The sequence below is a fragment of the Crassostrea angulata genome, chromosome 5 (genome assembly GCF_025612915.1).
Source record: "Crassostrea angulata isolate pt1a10 chromosome 5, ASM2561291v2, whole genome shotgun sequence".
Taxonomy (NCBI): Eukaryota; Metazoa; Mollusca; class Bivalvia; order Ostreida; family Ostreidae; genus Magallana; species Magallana angulata.
This window is the reverse complement of record NC_069115.1, coordinates 61,321,606-61,338,607: the sequence shown is the minus strand read 5'-3', so window position 1 is coordinate 61,338,607 and position 17,002 is coordinate 61,321,606. Positions and strand designations below refer to the sequence as shown.

General features: G+C 35.2%; 1 protein-coding gene and 1 pseudogene across 1 annotated transcript; both read left to right on the top strand.

Annotated features, from left to right (window-relative positions):
• Window positions 1–5,293: 5,293 nt before the first annotated feature.
• Window positions 5,294–9,332, top strand: LOC128185542 (scavenger receptor class F member 2-like). The gene is made up of 4 exons (XM_052855117.1): window positions 5,294–5,405; window positions 6,570–6,677; window positions 6,937–7,071; window positions 8,689–9,332. Exons 1-4 carry the CDS (start codon window positions 5,294–5,296, stop codon window positions 8,886–8,888), a joined length of 555 nt encoding a protein of 184 aa, XP_052711077.1. The 3' UTR covers window positions 8,889–9,332.
• Window positions 9,333–13,059: 3,727 nt separating this feature from the next.
• On the top strand, window positions 13,060–16,607 carry LOC128185541 (toll-like receptor 4; annotated as a pseudogene).
• The last annotated feature ends 395 nt before the right edge of the window (window positions 16,608–17,002 follow it).

Genomic DNA, 17,002 nt, shown 5'->3' with positions numbered 1-17,002 from the left:
AAATATAAATAATAACGTTATGCATAGACATAAAAATAGCTGGTGGAAAATGATTTATTAAACCTGCGTATTCAATTGCTTTATTTACCTGCAGTAAAAGATCTGTATATGCAGTCTTATTGCTTAACAGCATTTTATTAAATTTTTACAATATATACAAAAACAAGAAATTCATATTTCATGCAATATTAATCAAAAAGGTTAGGATGCTAGAAGTGTCTCGATTTTTAAACAATAATAGTATTCTTCGAACGAAATCTCTAATTTTATGCATCATCGTGGATGTAAGTTTTTACCTAAAATCCACTAGATGGTGCAATTTATCTTTAGCCTGGTTTCCAAGGCCTTAAGCCTCCAAAGTGCAAGCTTCGTGTTTGCACTTCGGAAGACTTCGGGAAGTAGGCTAAATTTTACTTCCGTAAATTTAGACGAGAAGGGAAACTCAAGAAAAATGAGCAACAACTTGTTTATAATCTTAATTTCAGTCTTTCTGGTCCCCTTAATCAGTATATCAGCTGGTAAGTTTTGTAATTAAGTAATATTGTCGAGTTTTTAGCTCACCTGAGGTGAAAGCTCAAGTGAGCTATTCTGATCACATTTTGTCTGTCGTCCGTCTGTCTGTCTGTCTGTCTGTCCGTCCGTCTGTCCGTCTGTCTGTAAACTTTTCACATTTTCAACATCTTCTCAAGAACCACTGGGCCAATTTCAACCAAACTTAGCACAAAGCATCCTTAGCCTAAGGGGATTTGAATTTGTGAAAATTAAGGATCACACCCTTTTGCAAAGGGAGATAATTAGGAATTTATGAAAATTTTCGAGAAATTTTCAAAAATCTTCTTCTTATGAACCATAAGACCAAGAAAGCTTAAACTTGTGTGGAAGCATCCTCAGGTAGTGTAGATTCTAATTTGTGAAAATCATGACCCCCGGGGGTAGGGTAGGGCCACAATGGGGGGTCGAAGTTTTACATAGGAATATACAGAGTAAATCTTTGAAAATCTTCTTCTCATGAACCATAAGACCAGGAAAGCTGAAACTTGTGTGGAAGCATCCTCAGGTAGTGTAGATTCTAATTTGTGAAAATCATGACCCCCGAAGGTAGGGTGGGGCCACAATGGGGGGTCGAAATTTCACATAGGAATATATAGAGTAAATCTTTAAAAATCTTCTACTCATGAACCATAAGACCAGGAAAGCTGAAACTTGTGTGGAAGCATTTTCAGGTAGTGTAGATTTTAATTTGTGAAAATCATGACCCCCGGGGGTATGATGGGGCCACTATTGGGGGTCGAAATTAAACATAGGAATATATAGAGTAAATCTTTAAAAATCTTCTTCTCATTAACCATAAGACCAGGAAAGCTGAAACTTGTGTGGAAGCATCCTCAGGAAGTGTAGATTCATAGTTGTGAAAACTATGACCCCCGAGGGTAGGGTGGGGCCTTAATGGGTGGTCGAAGTTTTACATAGGAATATATAGAGTAAATCTTTAAAAATCTTCTTCTCAGAAACTAATCAGCCATAAAAGCTGAAACTTGAGTGGAAGCATCCTCAGGTAGTGTAGATTCAAAGTTGTGAAAATCATGACCCCCTGGGGGTAGGGTGGGGCCACAATGGGTGGTCGAAGTTTAATATATGAATATATAGGGTAAATCTTTAAAAATCTTCTTCTCATAAACTAATCAGCCAGGAAAGCTGAAACTTGTGTGAAAGCATCCTCAGGTAGTGTAGATACAAAGTTGTGAAAATCATGACCCCCGGGGGTAGGGTGGGGCCACAATATGGGGTCGAAATTTTACATAGGAATATACAGAGTAAATCTTTAAAAATCTTCTACTCAGAAACTAATCAGCCAGGAAAGCTGAAACTTGTGTGGAAGCATCCTCAGGTAGAGTAGATTCAAAGTTGTGAAAATCATGATCCCCAGGGGTAGGGTGGGGGCCACAATGGGTGGTCGTGTTTTACATAGGAATATACAGAGTAAATCTTTAAAAATCTTCTTCTCAGAAACTAATCAGCCAGGAAAGCTTAAACTTGTGTGGAAGCGTCCTCAGGTAGTGTAAATTCAAAGTTGTGAAAATCATGACCCCCAGGGGTAGGGTGGGGCCACAATGGGGGGGGAGCAAAGTTTAACAAAGGAATATAAATGGTAAATCTTTAAAAATCTTCTACTCAGAAACTAATCAGCCAGATGATTCTTCATAATTGTTAAAACTTTGGCCCCAGGACAATTCTTTGGCCTCACAAGAAGGTTCAGAGTTTATGTACGTTTATATCCCATATATAAACAATTGTTAAGGATCTTTTTGAGAACTGCAATACTCAACATATGATATGACTATAAAATCATCCTGTTAGAAAAGGGACTAATGATTATAAACATAAGAATATCCAGGGGAAAAATGGATTTTATTTATACAGGATAAACATGTATTATTGTACATTGTCCAGATAGTTTGTATTATGACTCCATTAAGCTGATTTTATCAAACCTATTGTTCCTCAGGTGAGCGATGTGGCCCATGGGCCTCTTGTTTATATTTGTGGTGGGAATTGTTTATTAAGATAAACTTTAAAGAGATATTTGGAATATGAGAATGTATATCGTAAAATTTAGTTTGAATTAGGCAATGTATATTGATTGGTGAGAGGACGAACTTAAATCACTATTTGCAATTTTTGTATGTTTGGCAATTTGTTTCAAGCATTATTTTATTGTTTGAACCAAGTTCTTGGTTCATCACCTTTTATTCATGAAAACCTTTAAGCCTATTACCCGTGTCCTTGTTTTAATTTAGGGAATAACAGCGTTAATAAAATCCTTACGAAGGAGACGGGGTATACTGTTTAATCCTTGTGTGTGTGTCTGTCTGTCCGTCCGTCCGTCCATCCGTCCGTAACAAAATTTTGTCGCATTTTCTCAGCAACTACTAAGTGGGGATGCTTATAAAAATAAGCTCTTTATTAAGACATGCCACATGGTCGGATTCATCTTAATACAGATTGGACGTCAACTTCCCGTTAAATGACGACTTTTGATTAATTTAAGCCTAAATTTTCAACAAATTTTCGTCAAAGATTTCTCACCAACTATTTAACACAGATGCTCATTTGAAATTTTTACGCACTCTTTGTTTAGGCAAGCCATGTATTGGGATTTTTTGTACCAATCGCACGTCAACTTTAAAATCTTAAAAATTTTGTGAAAGATATCACAGCAACTAATTGTCGCAGATGCTTGAAATTTTAATACACTTTTTGTTTAGACATGCCATATTTTGGGATTTATTTTCGTACCAATCGCACGTCAACTTCCTGTTAATAGATGCCGGTGTTTGTGTATTTCTTGCTTAAAATTTTGAATACATTATCGTCGACACACTCTGTTGCGGAAGGCAACATGGTTGAATTCATTTTTTAACAAATTTGATGTCAACTTCCTGGTTAATTTCCGCTACTGGAAATAGTCTTACATTTTCCTAGTTATCCGTTTCGTCGGTGTCTCTCAAGCATTCGAGTTTCCTTAATTACATGTTTGGTTCTTATTTCAATAGTTTCACTAGAGTCTCTTCCTTGGACTCACACAACAATTAAAAACGTCTCTTGAAGAACCCTTTTGAACTCTGTCAGTGCCCGTTTTTTGGACAACCTGGATTGCAACTACCAAATCACATATCTCCTAACATGTAATACAAAATTAACTGCCACTGTCAAAATACATAAAACCACGGGTTTCCAACCCACAATGATGATTCTTTGAGTTGTAGATTCGTGTTTACTGGAAATTCAACCATACGTCCGCACAAATCCGCTAAATGCTGAATGATGGATACATGACTGTCTTCTAATTAAGAATTGTACAGGTTTCTCCCCAGATACATGTATTTTAAAATAAGTTCTTTGTGCTTTGTTGTAACAGTATATTTAGCCGGGTTGATTGCTTGAAGAGCAATTGCCAGCTATTATCGTCCTGTTCATTGGCCGGAAACTTACCATTACAGTGCTAAATTAAGCCTACGTTCTTAATAGATGAGCACATATTCCCGATTGCTGTTGAAGCTAGACTTTTAATATCTGGCTTATAACATCAAGCATAATAGTTAAGAATTACATTTATGTTAGAGATATCCTCTTTTATAAACCTTAAACATAAATGCAAAGTGAAAATACAACGCAACATTTTTCGCGAAATGAGCGATAAATACAAATGGAAAGGAGACATCCACTGGTAGTTTTAAATTCTTCGATTCATTGGTTTGTTAAATGCAAAACTATTCTCAAGCATTACAATTTAAACGACAATCAAGAGAAATTGATTTTATATATAGTCAATAGATTTGGTCTAGATATCGTGTATTAAGTACGACTGTGATAAAGCAACCAGGGTGGGTATATTACTTTTAAAAATGCATCTGGTGGACGAGTTCACAAAAATTAATTGCTATTAATTGAAATTAAACATGATATTTATTTAAAGTGAAGATCTAGTAAATGAAAGGTGCGTAATGGTTTACGAAATTCAGGATATGAATTATATCAGTGATGCATCATAACAATAGCAATGTTTGATAGGGTGTACCTGGGCTTGAATATTTGGTAAACACTATGAACAATTATGTTTATAACTGTCAATTTCTGTTTAATATTAAGGAAGTAAATAATAAATATCAGAGTTCTGTCCATTTTTGGCTAATGAAGTTAATTAATAATGTCTACAGTCTCTCCAAAAATGGCATTAAACAAGTTCTTGACCACATGTAAGTGATTCTTATACACTTATAAATTACGGGGAGGGGGGATTAACAATTGACGAACTTTAATTACTTCTAAAAGTATAAGTTAAATCAAACATATCATCTTGTGCACTTTTCCCTTGAACAAAAATATATTAACACCAATTGACCATTTTTTTTTATAAAGAATTATGCTGATCTTGTAACTGAATGTAACTGAGGGGCTGTGAATGAATAAGCAGTAATAACAGCGACAGTATTCAAAATGAATGCACTTTCAGCTAATGTGAGCTAATAACATGCGAAAGTATTGTGAATCAATGTAATAAAAGTTTGTGGTTGTTACTAATGCTCTATTCCTCAGTTTCTTTACCATATTTTTAATTCCAGTGTCAGTGTACCGATACTCCAAGCTAGCACATGGTTACCTTGAAAACATGGACAGAACAGAATCTGGTAAACAATGAGTGCAGGGGAACAGCACTGTTTTTGTTAAATGTTACGGGCTACATGCGTCGTATTTTCCTGACAAAAAAATTCCTGGGGCCGTATGTCGAAACATGCTGGACAAAGTTTTGAATAGATTTGGACCGAAAGACAAAGGACCTTGGTGCTTTACTAACTACTCCGAGGATTCCAACTTCATGGAATCATGTGACCTTCCACTCCAAGGTTAGTAAAGTCCTCATGTAATGTGAATCTGGATGACATGTACATACACTCCGGTTTCAATAATAAATATATTTATGGGTAACTTTTTAAAATTATCTCGCACTTTGTAAAATTTAAAATTAATGTCATTGCATGGATATCATGCTCAATGGCATTCTTTGTCATGTTTCTTACCCATTTAAGCATTTGAATTTGTATTACTAATATAACAATTAATAGAATCAACAAAATTTAATTCCCATGAATGATTACGTTACAATTTAAGATATTCACGTAGATAGAGGAATGTCATCGTGAGTTCTCTGTGTTTGTAAGGTTGTGACCCGGGGAGGTTTGGAGAGATGTGTGACACCCCTGCGAATGTTATTGTCATTTAAATTTTAGATCACGTGTTTTAATTTGACCCTTTCAGTTTCGCACTAAAAATCGTCCCTCGTGTTCATAGTCTATTTCATAGAATCTAGGTACTTGTAGTCAAACATAAAAAATTAGAGGTTTATTGATTTTAAACTTTATCTTCATTAACTGGTGGATAAAATGTGTTATAGAAATAAATGTGACAATACAAAAAAAATAGTTTTTTTTTCTGCTGTTGCAACAATTAAAATATCTATTAGAGATCCCCCTATGGGTTTATTTTCGATCCGCACCTGACCTAGTAATAGCATCAATAGTGAAACAGACTATACTATTTTATGCAGAATGTTCCTTGAAAATGGCTCGATATACTAAGTTTTGATACAAAACAGACACCTATTATTTTTTTTAAAAAACATGGTATTGTACACAACAAGCATCGAACATGGCTATGATTTTATTAAGCAACCCAATGTTTACATTTTCAACCACTCTACACGTGGCTGAACACGAGCGATAACTCTGTTCTGAATATCATCGTTTAATTTAAATAACAGCTAGATGGTGAAATAGAACATACATCCAACACGGTTTTCATGTTTTAACATAAATCAAAGTAGGATATGATATGAAAAACGACTATTACTTACGTATTTTTAGAATATTATCCGAACACATATACTTCCGCTCGAAAATTCACAGGAACTGAACAAATCTTCGTGAAGTCTCGTGAACTTTCATTCGAGCACCTCTGGATTCATTATATACTTAGCAACGATAAAGAAAACATTCCGAACACATTCGCAGGGGTGTGTGAGTTTGAATGCCACTGCAAGAAAGAGGAACCATGCTTTTATCTCGGCAGCTGTCCCCACGGATGTCACCCGGGCTGGATGAACGCCACGTGCCAGACAAGTATAACTCGGCAACACAATCTTTACGTTCATCTTCTTATTGTCCAGTCTCTATTCCTCTATTTATGGTTTGCAAACAAAAAGACATGAAATTTTAAGTCCTTAATTTTTTTAGTAAACTTTAACAGCTTAAGTGTTACATTTAATTTTAAAAAAATAATGAGTGGAAGTAAAAAATGAAAGCTACAACACAGTTCAGTTTAATTAAGTGAAGTGATGGACACTGTGTGCAACAATTAGCTTCGTTTTGCGAATTGTAGAGTGCGAGTCTGGTCGCTATGGTGACGGCTGTAACTCAAATTGTGGAGAATGCAAGTCAGGGCCATGTAACATTGAAACAGGAGAATGTGAGGGTGGGTGCGCTGCAGGATGGAAAGGAACGCTCTGTAAAACAGGTGAGTGACAGGAGAAAGTGATTGTCGTGTGATTTTAATTTGTTATATTTACATTTTTCAGTGTCTTTGCCAGTGATAACACAACGTATAAATTTTGTACTATATAGTATAATTAATTCAAAATCCGTACAATTGTGGCACAAGTGGGGTTTGCTTATCTATATTCTAATATTTAATCATACAATACCTGAAAATTATATTAATCTAAGTAATAAGGAATCATTCTGTGAACATTATGAGGTAATAATTTCTGTCGGTGCTAGATCAAACCTTCAGCCTTTATTAAATTGATCATGTCCCGATCAAAATTATCACCTCATTATACTCAAAGAATGATTTTATAGTCTCTAAATAGTAAGTGATATTTCCATATGAATCATCTAGATTTAGTGAATTTTCAGTATTTGTAATTTAGAGTCCGAATTTTGGAGATTAATTCTGTGCCTGTCAGTGTACATGTGGGACATGTGACCTCCGTACCTGTCAGTGTACCTGTGGTACTTTTGACATCTGTACCTGTCAGTGTACCTGTGGGACATGTGACCTCCGTATCTGTCAGTGTATCCGTGGTTTTTACATGTATCCTTTATACACGCTCTTCACACTTATTGAAAGTTTGTCGTAAACTTATTGCATATGAATAATTGCTGCTAAAACAATAAAAATTGCTAGTCCTTTGTCCCTGGTGCTATGCTGTTACAGTATATTTGTTAAGATAACATTGTGTTTTTGCAATTGTTCGGTTACAGAATGTGATCCCGGTCGGTATGGAGCCAACTGCAGCGAGGTGTGTGGACATTGTTTATCAGGGAGCTGCCGTTTTGTGACGGGGGCGTGTGTGGGAGGATGCATTCAAGGCTGGCAGGGAGAGAAGTGTCAGGATGGTAGGTGTCACAGCTCCTCATCTGGGCAGCTAATAAATGTGTCAAATACCTATTATATCAATTAAAACCTTGTCATATACTTAAAATGTCAAACATAGCATTTGTCAACAATAACGAGATCATTAAAAATCATATGACAGCCGTACCTGTCAGTGGAAGTGTGTGACATGTGACCTTCGTACCTGTCAGTGCACCTGTGGGACATGTGACATCCGTACCTGTCAGTGTACGTGTGTGACTTGTGACCTCCGTACCTGTCAGTGTACGTGTGTGACATGTGACACCCGTACCTGTCAGTGTATCTGGGGTACAGGTGACATCTGTACCTGTCATTTTACCTTGAGGTCATATGATATCCGTACCTGTCAGTGTACCTGTGGGACTTTTGACATCAGTACCTGTCAGTGTACCTGTGGGACATGTGACACCCTTATCTGTCAGTGTACCTGTGGGACATGTGACCTCCGTACCTGTCAGTGTGGGACATGTGACCTCCGTACCTGTCAGTGTACCTGTGGGACATGTGACTTCCGTACCTGTCAGTGTATCCGTGGTTTTTACATGTATCCTTTATACACGCTCTTCACGCTTTTTGAAAGTTTGTCGTAAACTTATTGCATATGAATAATTGCTGCTAAAACAATAAAAATTGCTAGTCCTTTGTCCCTGGTGCTATGCTGTAACAGTATATTTGTTAAGGTAACATTGTGTTTTTGCAATTGTTCGGTTACAGAATGTGATCCCGGTCGGTATGGAGCTAACTGCAGCGAGGTGTGTGGACATTGTTTGTCAGGGAGCTGCCGTTTTGTGACGGGGGCGTGTGTGGGAGGATGCATTCCAGGCTGGCAGGGAGAGAAGTGTCAGGATCGTAGGTGTCACAGCTCCTCATCGAGGCAGCTAGATAATGTGTCAAATACATATTATATCAATTAAAAACAATGTCATATACAAGAAATGTCAAATATAGCATTTGTCAAAAATATGTGATAACCAAAGAACATGACAAACACATACTTTAATTATGTTTCAAATAAAAAAATTAGAATGTGTTAAATAAAGAAAAAAATTGATACAGAACACCTCAACTAAAGACCATGCCATATGCATAATGTGGCATACAGCCTTTATCAAAGAAGGTTTCTTTACCTGACCTGTATACCAATAATGTTTTTTTACTAAATAATAATGGTAAGGGGCTTTCTTTGACAGCCTGTGATGACTTTACTTATGGAGACAACTGCTCCTCTACGTGTGGGGCATGTCGAGGCCTGAATTCGTGTGACAAAGAGACCGGACTGTGTGCAGAGGGCTGCGAGCCCAAGTTTGTGGGACAGCTTTGTCTGGGTAAGTTGATTACAAGTAAACACTGTTACAGCAAGCAAGCTTTAAATGAATTCAAGTTTCACATTTAAAACTTAAAATTGAATATTAATGAATGTTATGAATTTTTGTTAAAACAAATTAAAATCGCATGTCCCTTGTGCTTTGCTGTATATAATTTTTAACTGAGCTTATTGTTCGACGAGCAATTGCCTTTTTAATACCCAAAAGCTGGCCGCTTTACGACTATTTTAATTCTACGTACTAAAATACAGTACACATACTTCAAATCGCTGTTAAAACAACACATTCCATATCCGGCTAATAACATGCAGATAATTTAGCATTATTGTTCAAAAACACAACAAAAACTGCATTAATTTTATTTACAAGATATGTTCTCTGACAGTCTTTACACATAACAGAGAGCTAAAAATATTATGCAACATCTTCCGCAAGATGAGCGAGAAATACAAACGGGCAGAAGATTAAAAAAAATTATAAATGCACAGTCCTGTGTGGTTTGTTATATACAAAACTATTATCAATCATAAAAATGCAAAGGACGTCAAGTTTTAAAGAAATAGTAACTTTTATTCATCAGAGTTGGCTTAAAATATGTGTTATATGTGCGACTGTAAAATAGCGACCAGGGTGGATATATTACGTAACTATACAATATGCACTTGGTGGTTGTGTTGACCAATGTATACTGCACAAATACAAGTAAAACGGTGAAATTTGTCTCTGCCTGCCACAACACAGTTATGCAATTTTCAAAATCAAACATGGCATTTATATAAGGAATAAGGAATTATTCTTTGAGTATTATGAGGTGATAATTTCGGTCGGGGCGTGGTCAAATCAAATAAAGCCCGAAGGGCTTTATGATAGATTTGACCACGCTCCGACCGAAATTATCACCTCATAATATTCAAAGAATGATTCCTTATTACTTATATTTATATTATTTCTAATGTGCACGATTAAAGATCTAATAATTATAACATTTTTACCGTTGTTTTAATTAGTATAATTATGCAAACCCCACTGGCGCCCCAGGAATACGTCATTTGCATCACACGTGTGTTGTACATGAAAACTCACAGACATGTATTAAAGAGTCAAATTTGCAAATTTATTAAGTCGATACAACAAAATATCAAATCAAATATCATTTGATTTTTTAAAAAAATGTGTGTAGTTGCAAAATAGTAAATAACTAGAGTGTTTATTTCGTGATAGCGGAAGGTACTTTCCTCCTGCGCGGTAAGGCGGTCGATCTACACCTCAGTCGAGATTGTACTTGATGGTAATTGAACAGTTCTCAAAGCGGGAGTTATTCAAAACTCCAGATTTAATGCTCGAGTCGGACATGGTGGAACAATTAAGTTCATTTTTGACAGGTAAGTTGGAATTTTCAGAATTATAGGGAACGATTTGAAGATTCTGTGATTGTTGGCCGGAAATTACACATGAATCTTCAGATGGATCATTTATTTTGACACTTGCGGTGGTTATTGTAGATAAAGTTGCACTCGCACTTTTTTTTGGGTAGAAGACAGTTCACGATTATAGCTACGTATGGAAGCTTCGTTGCGATGCCCGGAGAAGTACATGATGTGTCTTGCTTCAAATCCAGCGTCGTTCATGGCCTGAATTGCTGTCGCTCTTAGACAGTGAGCTGTGTAACGTTTGCACCCGGTGGCCTTGCAAATATCCGGAAGGAAATTAACATATGATCGCTTTTTCATGGGATCGGCTGTGTACCATATGTTGCAATCTTTCGGGTAAGAAATGGCATCTTTAACGCATTTATTGAAAAGATGAGACGCATTTGGGTCCGTTTTAGACAAGAAGAACTTCAACATCTTCACAGGACAAGTTTCGTTTCCAGTTTCATACATTCTTTTGTCGTTCAGTGCTTCAAGTTTGTGAATGCCACCTTGATAGTTTTTTTTTGTTTTGTTTCATGCTTCAAACAAGCATATATGGAGCCTTCTTCGTCAACTTTGAAATCGAAGGAATCTACCCGAAGCTGATGATGGAATTCAAGACCACGAGACACAAAATGTATCGCGATGATGTACCACATTGCAAGTCGCAGATTGACTGGAGAAGAATATGCACTCTCCAGGTAAGCAGAAATTTTCTGTAAATCTGATTTGTGAATGATCTCCTTATGAGTTGTAGGGCGAGAAGTTCCAGTGACCATTCTATGCTTCATGAGACCGGTCAAACTTTTATTTGCAGTTTTGAATGCTTTATCGTTTACAATGTCTATATTTCGACCGATGTCGGATAAATGCCTGTTTATGGCGGCTCTGATTGCTTTCATGGTATTTTTATGATATTCGGAGGTATGCTCCTTTTTCGGGTTTTTGGGTTTTGCTTCACAGTAAAAGCGACTGAGTTTTTTGGCCAGATCCTCCTCGCAAATCTCAGCCAGATCTAGAGGGACTCCAAACGTTTCAATATGCCAATCTGTAATAGAAAACGCACAATGATATCCATGTTTTGACAGTTATTTGAGAAAAAACTGTAACTGCATAATATGGGCTGTTTTTGTTTGCGTTTAATTGCTGCTTACTAATATTTACTTTTTTAAAAAAAAGAAGCGTACCTGTAAGAATCTTTAAACCCCATTTGGTGCTTTGTTTTGTAGCCTTTGATTGCGTGAGTTCCTGAAATCCTTTAATTTCGTCGTCGGAAAGCTTGGCAAAACGAGTACTTGTTGGCTTTCTGGGGCTGGCAACCCGGGATCATCGGATTTTTTCAAATCGGCAAATGCCTGTTGGGTTAATGTTATATCGAAGTCCGAAACGACCATTTCGGATAGAAAATTGTCAAAATCAGAATCAAAACCTTCTAATTTTACTTCTGGCAGGAGGGCTTCATAATTATCCCCACTAAATACTTCAAAATCGCCATATTTTACCGCATCTGATATATCGTCGTTCATGGTGGCTGCATTCGATCGAAATAAAAAATGAAGTGATCAGCAGCCGATCATTATAAGAAATCTATTCATCAGCAGACGAGCCGTTTATATAAAATATTTAAATTGCATATTAAGATATTTTTCTATAAATTTTATTTTAAATGGTAACCTTTACATGCTCATTTTAATTTTCATTCATTTTGTGTGCGAAAAGAAAACATTTCAAAACCACTACTTTTTTTATTTAGCACATGCAATGTATTACTACGCGCGCCGTGCAGCCAATACCGTTTTTCGGTTTTGCTATAAGACACGCCCATTTTGTGTCACTCATATTTTTTGATGTTATTCGGTTTTAGGGTTCAAAATTGATTTGTAATGTTATCACAGACAAAGACAGTTGAAAATGTAAATATATAACAATGTTTGTTAATATTCTTTATAAAATCGTAAGTAAATCCGTCTATAATTTTATTGATGCAGGTATCAAAGAAATTTGATGACCAATCAGTAGCGCCTTTGCTTCGTCCATCTAATAAATATCTCAAATAATACACAAACAAAATGTTCACATTTGAAAAATATATGTTTAACTTTACATGTGTATTCTATATGTTTAACACATATTATACACGTGTGCAACATATGCATTATACATGTGTTTTACACATATCTAAAGCATATACATGTTTCAAACAATATTAAATACTTATAATACTAATAAACTTTTGCCAGCTAACATATTGAAAATTTATTTGCAACCAATTCCGAATTTAAATTATAATTAGCTTTTATTTTGTCGTTCACAATCAATCGTGAGTTTTTACGTCACGGAAGCAGAAGATGTATGAAGCTTTAGGTAAGGATGATGTTTTAAACGTCGGGGCTTAATGCTTTTCTTTTTTCTGCCATTTTGAAAACTGTCATCAAAATACTGTAGAAAATGCAGATGACAGTCAAACTTATGGCACGTGTCTGTATGTCGGTAAACATTTTCCACAGAGCGACAACCCAGCAGCTATAGCTAAAGACTATTCACATTGCTTAAAGATTAAGCTTAAATAAAACACAATGTACATTTTTATTTTGAGAAGTGCAAGTAGAAAAAACAACTAGAGTAAAGCTTGTTGCAAAGTAATGAGTAGGTTTTCCATTAAGCAAGTCGAAAGTTTAATATATTTATTTGTTAATTTGTCAACACTGAACAGATTAATTTGATTTTAAATATCTTCAACTTTTCAAAATCAATCCCTGAAATTTTCTGTTGATTACTTGATATATTAATCGTTTTCTTATTTAACTATTTTGTTTATTTTCAGACAGGTCAAAGAGGGCATGGTAATTGTGTAGATTGCGAGGTTTTTTGGAATGTATTTTAACTAAATATTGTATAATATTAAAAACACCAGATGTATGCAAAAGCGCTATATTGGAGGCGAAATCGTAAACTAAGTGCGCTAAACCTCTTATCATGTACATTGAATATACATTGAATATGTCATGTTTCCATAGTTTTTGTATTATAATACATGTTATACTGTACCTGCAAAGTACTATATGATATGCAGCTCGTTGTATATATCCAACAATTGTGTGTATGTTTTGGGGCAAACGGCTTTAGTTCAAAGAATACTAATATTTGGTTAGTCAGGTAGTCCGAAGACATATTTCTGTAATGAACTTTTCATGGTCCAGACGTTCTTCTTGAGTTCATACATAGTCCTGTACTGTGGCTGGTAAAACATCGACAACTCATGGTAGTTAAATCTAAATAGATTTCTGACCAAATGGTTTACAGGGTGGGAAATCATAGACCACCCGGGACGATCTTTTTCTGAGGCGGGCGGGGGCGATACATCAGATGACAGTCTAGAGGTCGTTCAAATTTAAATGATCAGTTCTTATCTTTAAACTGACAATTTTTAAATTGTTTACCTCATTCTCAAAAAGACACCCCCGACTTTTAAAAACGATGCTACGTGCCTGAAACACTAAATTGTAAACATAACCAAGAAAAAATATTTTTCCATCCAACGAAATTATATTTATAATATGCTTATAACTATAATTAAACGTATATTCGTAGAATCATATACGTAGGGTTTTATAAATTACGTAAAGTTCTTTTGGATTTATTAAAACAATAATACTAAGAAGGCCTACAAATGTTTCTCAAGGTATGCTTATGTCACTTTTCTGCTTTCCAAATACATTTTCATATTGTCAACAAGGTCTGTACAGGTGTTGGTGTAAGGGGGGGGGGTGATAACAGGTCATGACATTGTGTAGAGTGTAAACTGTTCTACGGGCATTTTCCAAAAACAGTTTTTCTGGCTGCGCCTCTAAAATATTTGCCTATCTATTTCTGTGTAAATCAATGTTTGAGTCAGTAAGATTTGAGATTAAATAATGCAGGGTTATTTTGGGCGAGAAAACATTTCATATTACTAGTTAGTCTTATATAACAAAACTTAATCTAGCTGCTTGTAATAAAGTATTTCTTGCAAAATTCGTTATTGACACAGTCCTAAATTGGGTTTTTTTATGTTTAAATAAAGATTATTATGCAATAATATCTTACGATTTATTTCGTTATGCACAAAAGCTGGCAAAATAAATCAAACGATTTGAACTGCGATCTCAAACTTTCCTGGGAAATCTGAAATCACGGAAGAATATGCCTGCCAAATCCCCTCTTCCAAAGTGTGAACAAGGTAACTGATTTTGTAAAAACCTAGAAGGTTGTTAGAACGTGACTTTGAAAGGTTTGTATATGATTATACAATGAAATATGTTCAAACAAAATCAACTGGCCTTCTTTCAGTTTACTTCTTCATCCTAACCTTCAGAACACATCATCTTTGTCTTTAACTTACATTTAATTTACATAATTTTCTCTTACAAATGTAGCTTGCCCTAAAATACAAAAAAGGGTTTAATATTATGAAATAACATTGCACACGAAAGATTTTAATATCTGTAACATAACATTATTAATGATCAAAGTTGATGGGCCTTTCTTACTTACACAATTTTCCGATCTATTTAAACAACATATATCAAATCACACGATGTAGGATTTCAACACATGCATTTTAATTTAAAAATTGTGTGACATTTCATCTTACTTATTGTATAAGTCTCACTTAAGTATTGCAATCTTAAAGATTTATAGGTCGTGTATTTAAAAACAAATAAGATAAGCGTGAGTAGGAGAGGCAACAGTCTTATCTGGAATCTTGAAAAAAAATGACTTATTCTTTATTAATTTTAGAAGTAATCTTAACTTCCTTTTTTTAATATCACTATCACGAGGCCAACTTATTTATACAATTTATAATGTGTAAGATAGGATAAATAGCGTCACTTGAAATCCTAGTGAAGTAGCTACGCACGAAGTTAATATTCTTGAACATTTAAAAAATGAACAATTTGGCGTTCTTCTTTTTTGGATTATCCCGTTCGGATATGGAATCTCTTCCCTTGCTTTTTCAGAAAATTGCAAATGGACATACAAGGACAACGAGGTAAAAGTAAATTGTTCTGAACGAGGTTTAAAATCTATTCCAAAATTCAACGACACTGTCACTTACTTAGACTTGAGTCACAACGAAATCGGTGTAATCACCGGCAATTCATTACCAAAAAGATTAAAGCATTTTGACATTTCGTGGAATAGTATCAAGCATTTAAAGACGGCGTCCTTTGGATTTTTACCAAAGCTGGAATATATAGACTTGTCCTACTGCAACATACGTGATGTCGACCAAGGAGTGTTTGGAGAGCTGGTCAATCTACGGTATCTTAACATTTCATACAACAGAGAACTAGGATTCGCATCTATGCCCAATATAACGTTTAATCTAAACAAAACAAATATTTTGTCCTTGAATTTTAATGGAATTAACTGTGCATCTGGTGTAGGTACAATGATAAAAAGATCTCATTTAAAATACATTGAAACAGCAAATTTGTCTGAACTGTTTCTTGCTTATAACAGACTTGAACTTTTTGAGCCAGGGGTGATATATAATTTGCCAAAAAGTGTGCAACTTCTTTCTTAAATAAATTAACAGCAGGTGTATATCTATTGGAGTATCAATCAATGTCTGGATTGAAAATCCTAAACATGAGTTACCAATTACACCCACCTGTTTATCCCAATTCTGTCGTAGACCAATGTAGAGAAAAGGTGGATAAAAACATGAAAGGAATTGTTAACCATCAGAAAACCATGTCGCACCATTTTAACTGGAGTATGCCATTTCCTCCAAATTTGGAAACCTTGTATGCACAATCTAGTCGACTTTATATCGTTGATCCCCGATTTTTAATTATTGCTCCAAACCTTCGACATGTTTACCTTCAAAACAACTTTATTATTTCTTTGAAAGGCAAAATACAAGCAAAAGACAATCAAGTGGAAACCATAGATATTTCAAACAATTTTTGTAGCCATTTATTTCGTTCATTTGATGGGAAAAGTGTTAGACACATGAACATATCTCATAATGATTTAAGCCAAGATATAGAAAGAGACGCAAATGGTGAAATCTTTAAAACATATACAAATCTTGAAGTGTTAGACATGTCCTTTAACAAAATCTTGTCGCTTCCAAAGCTGCTGCTAAAGAACCAAAACAAACTGAAATATCTGAATGCAAGCAATAACCGTTTATCAGAGTGGTTTGTCGATGTAAAACACATGTCAAATCTTACGTTATTGAATCTGTCTGATAACAAATTTGCAACAATTATTCCAAGTGCTCAATTAGAGAAGCTTTTC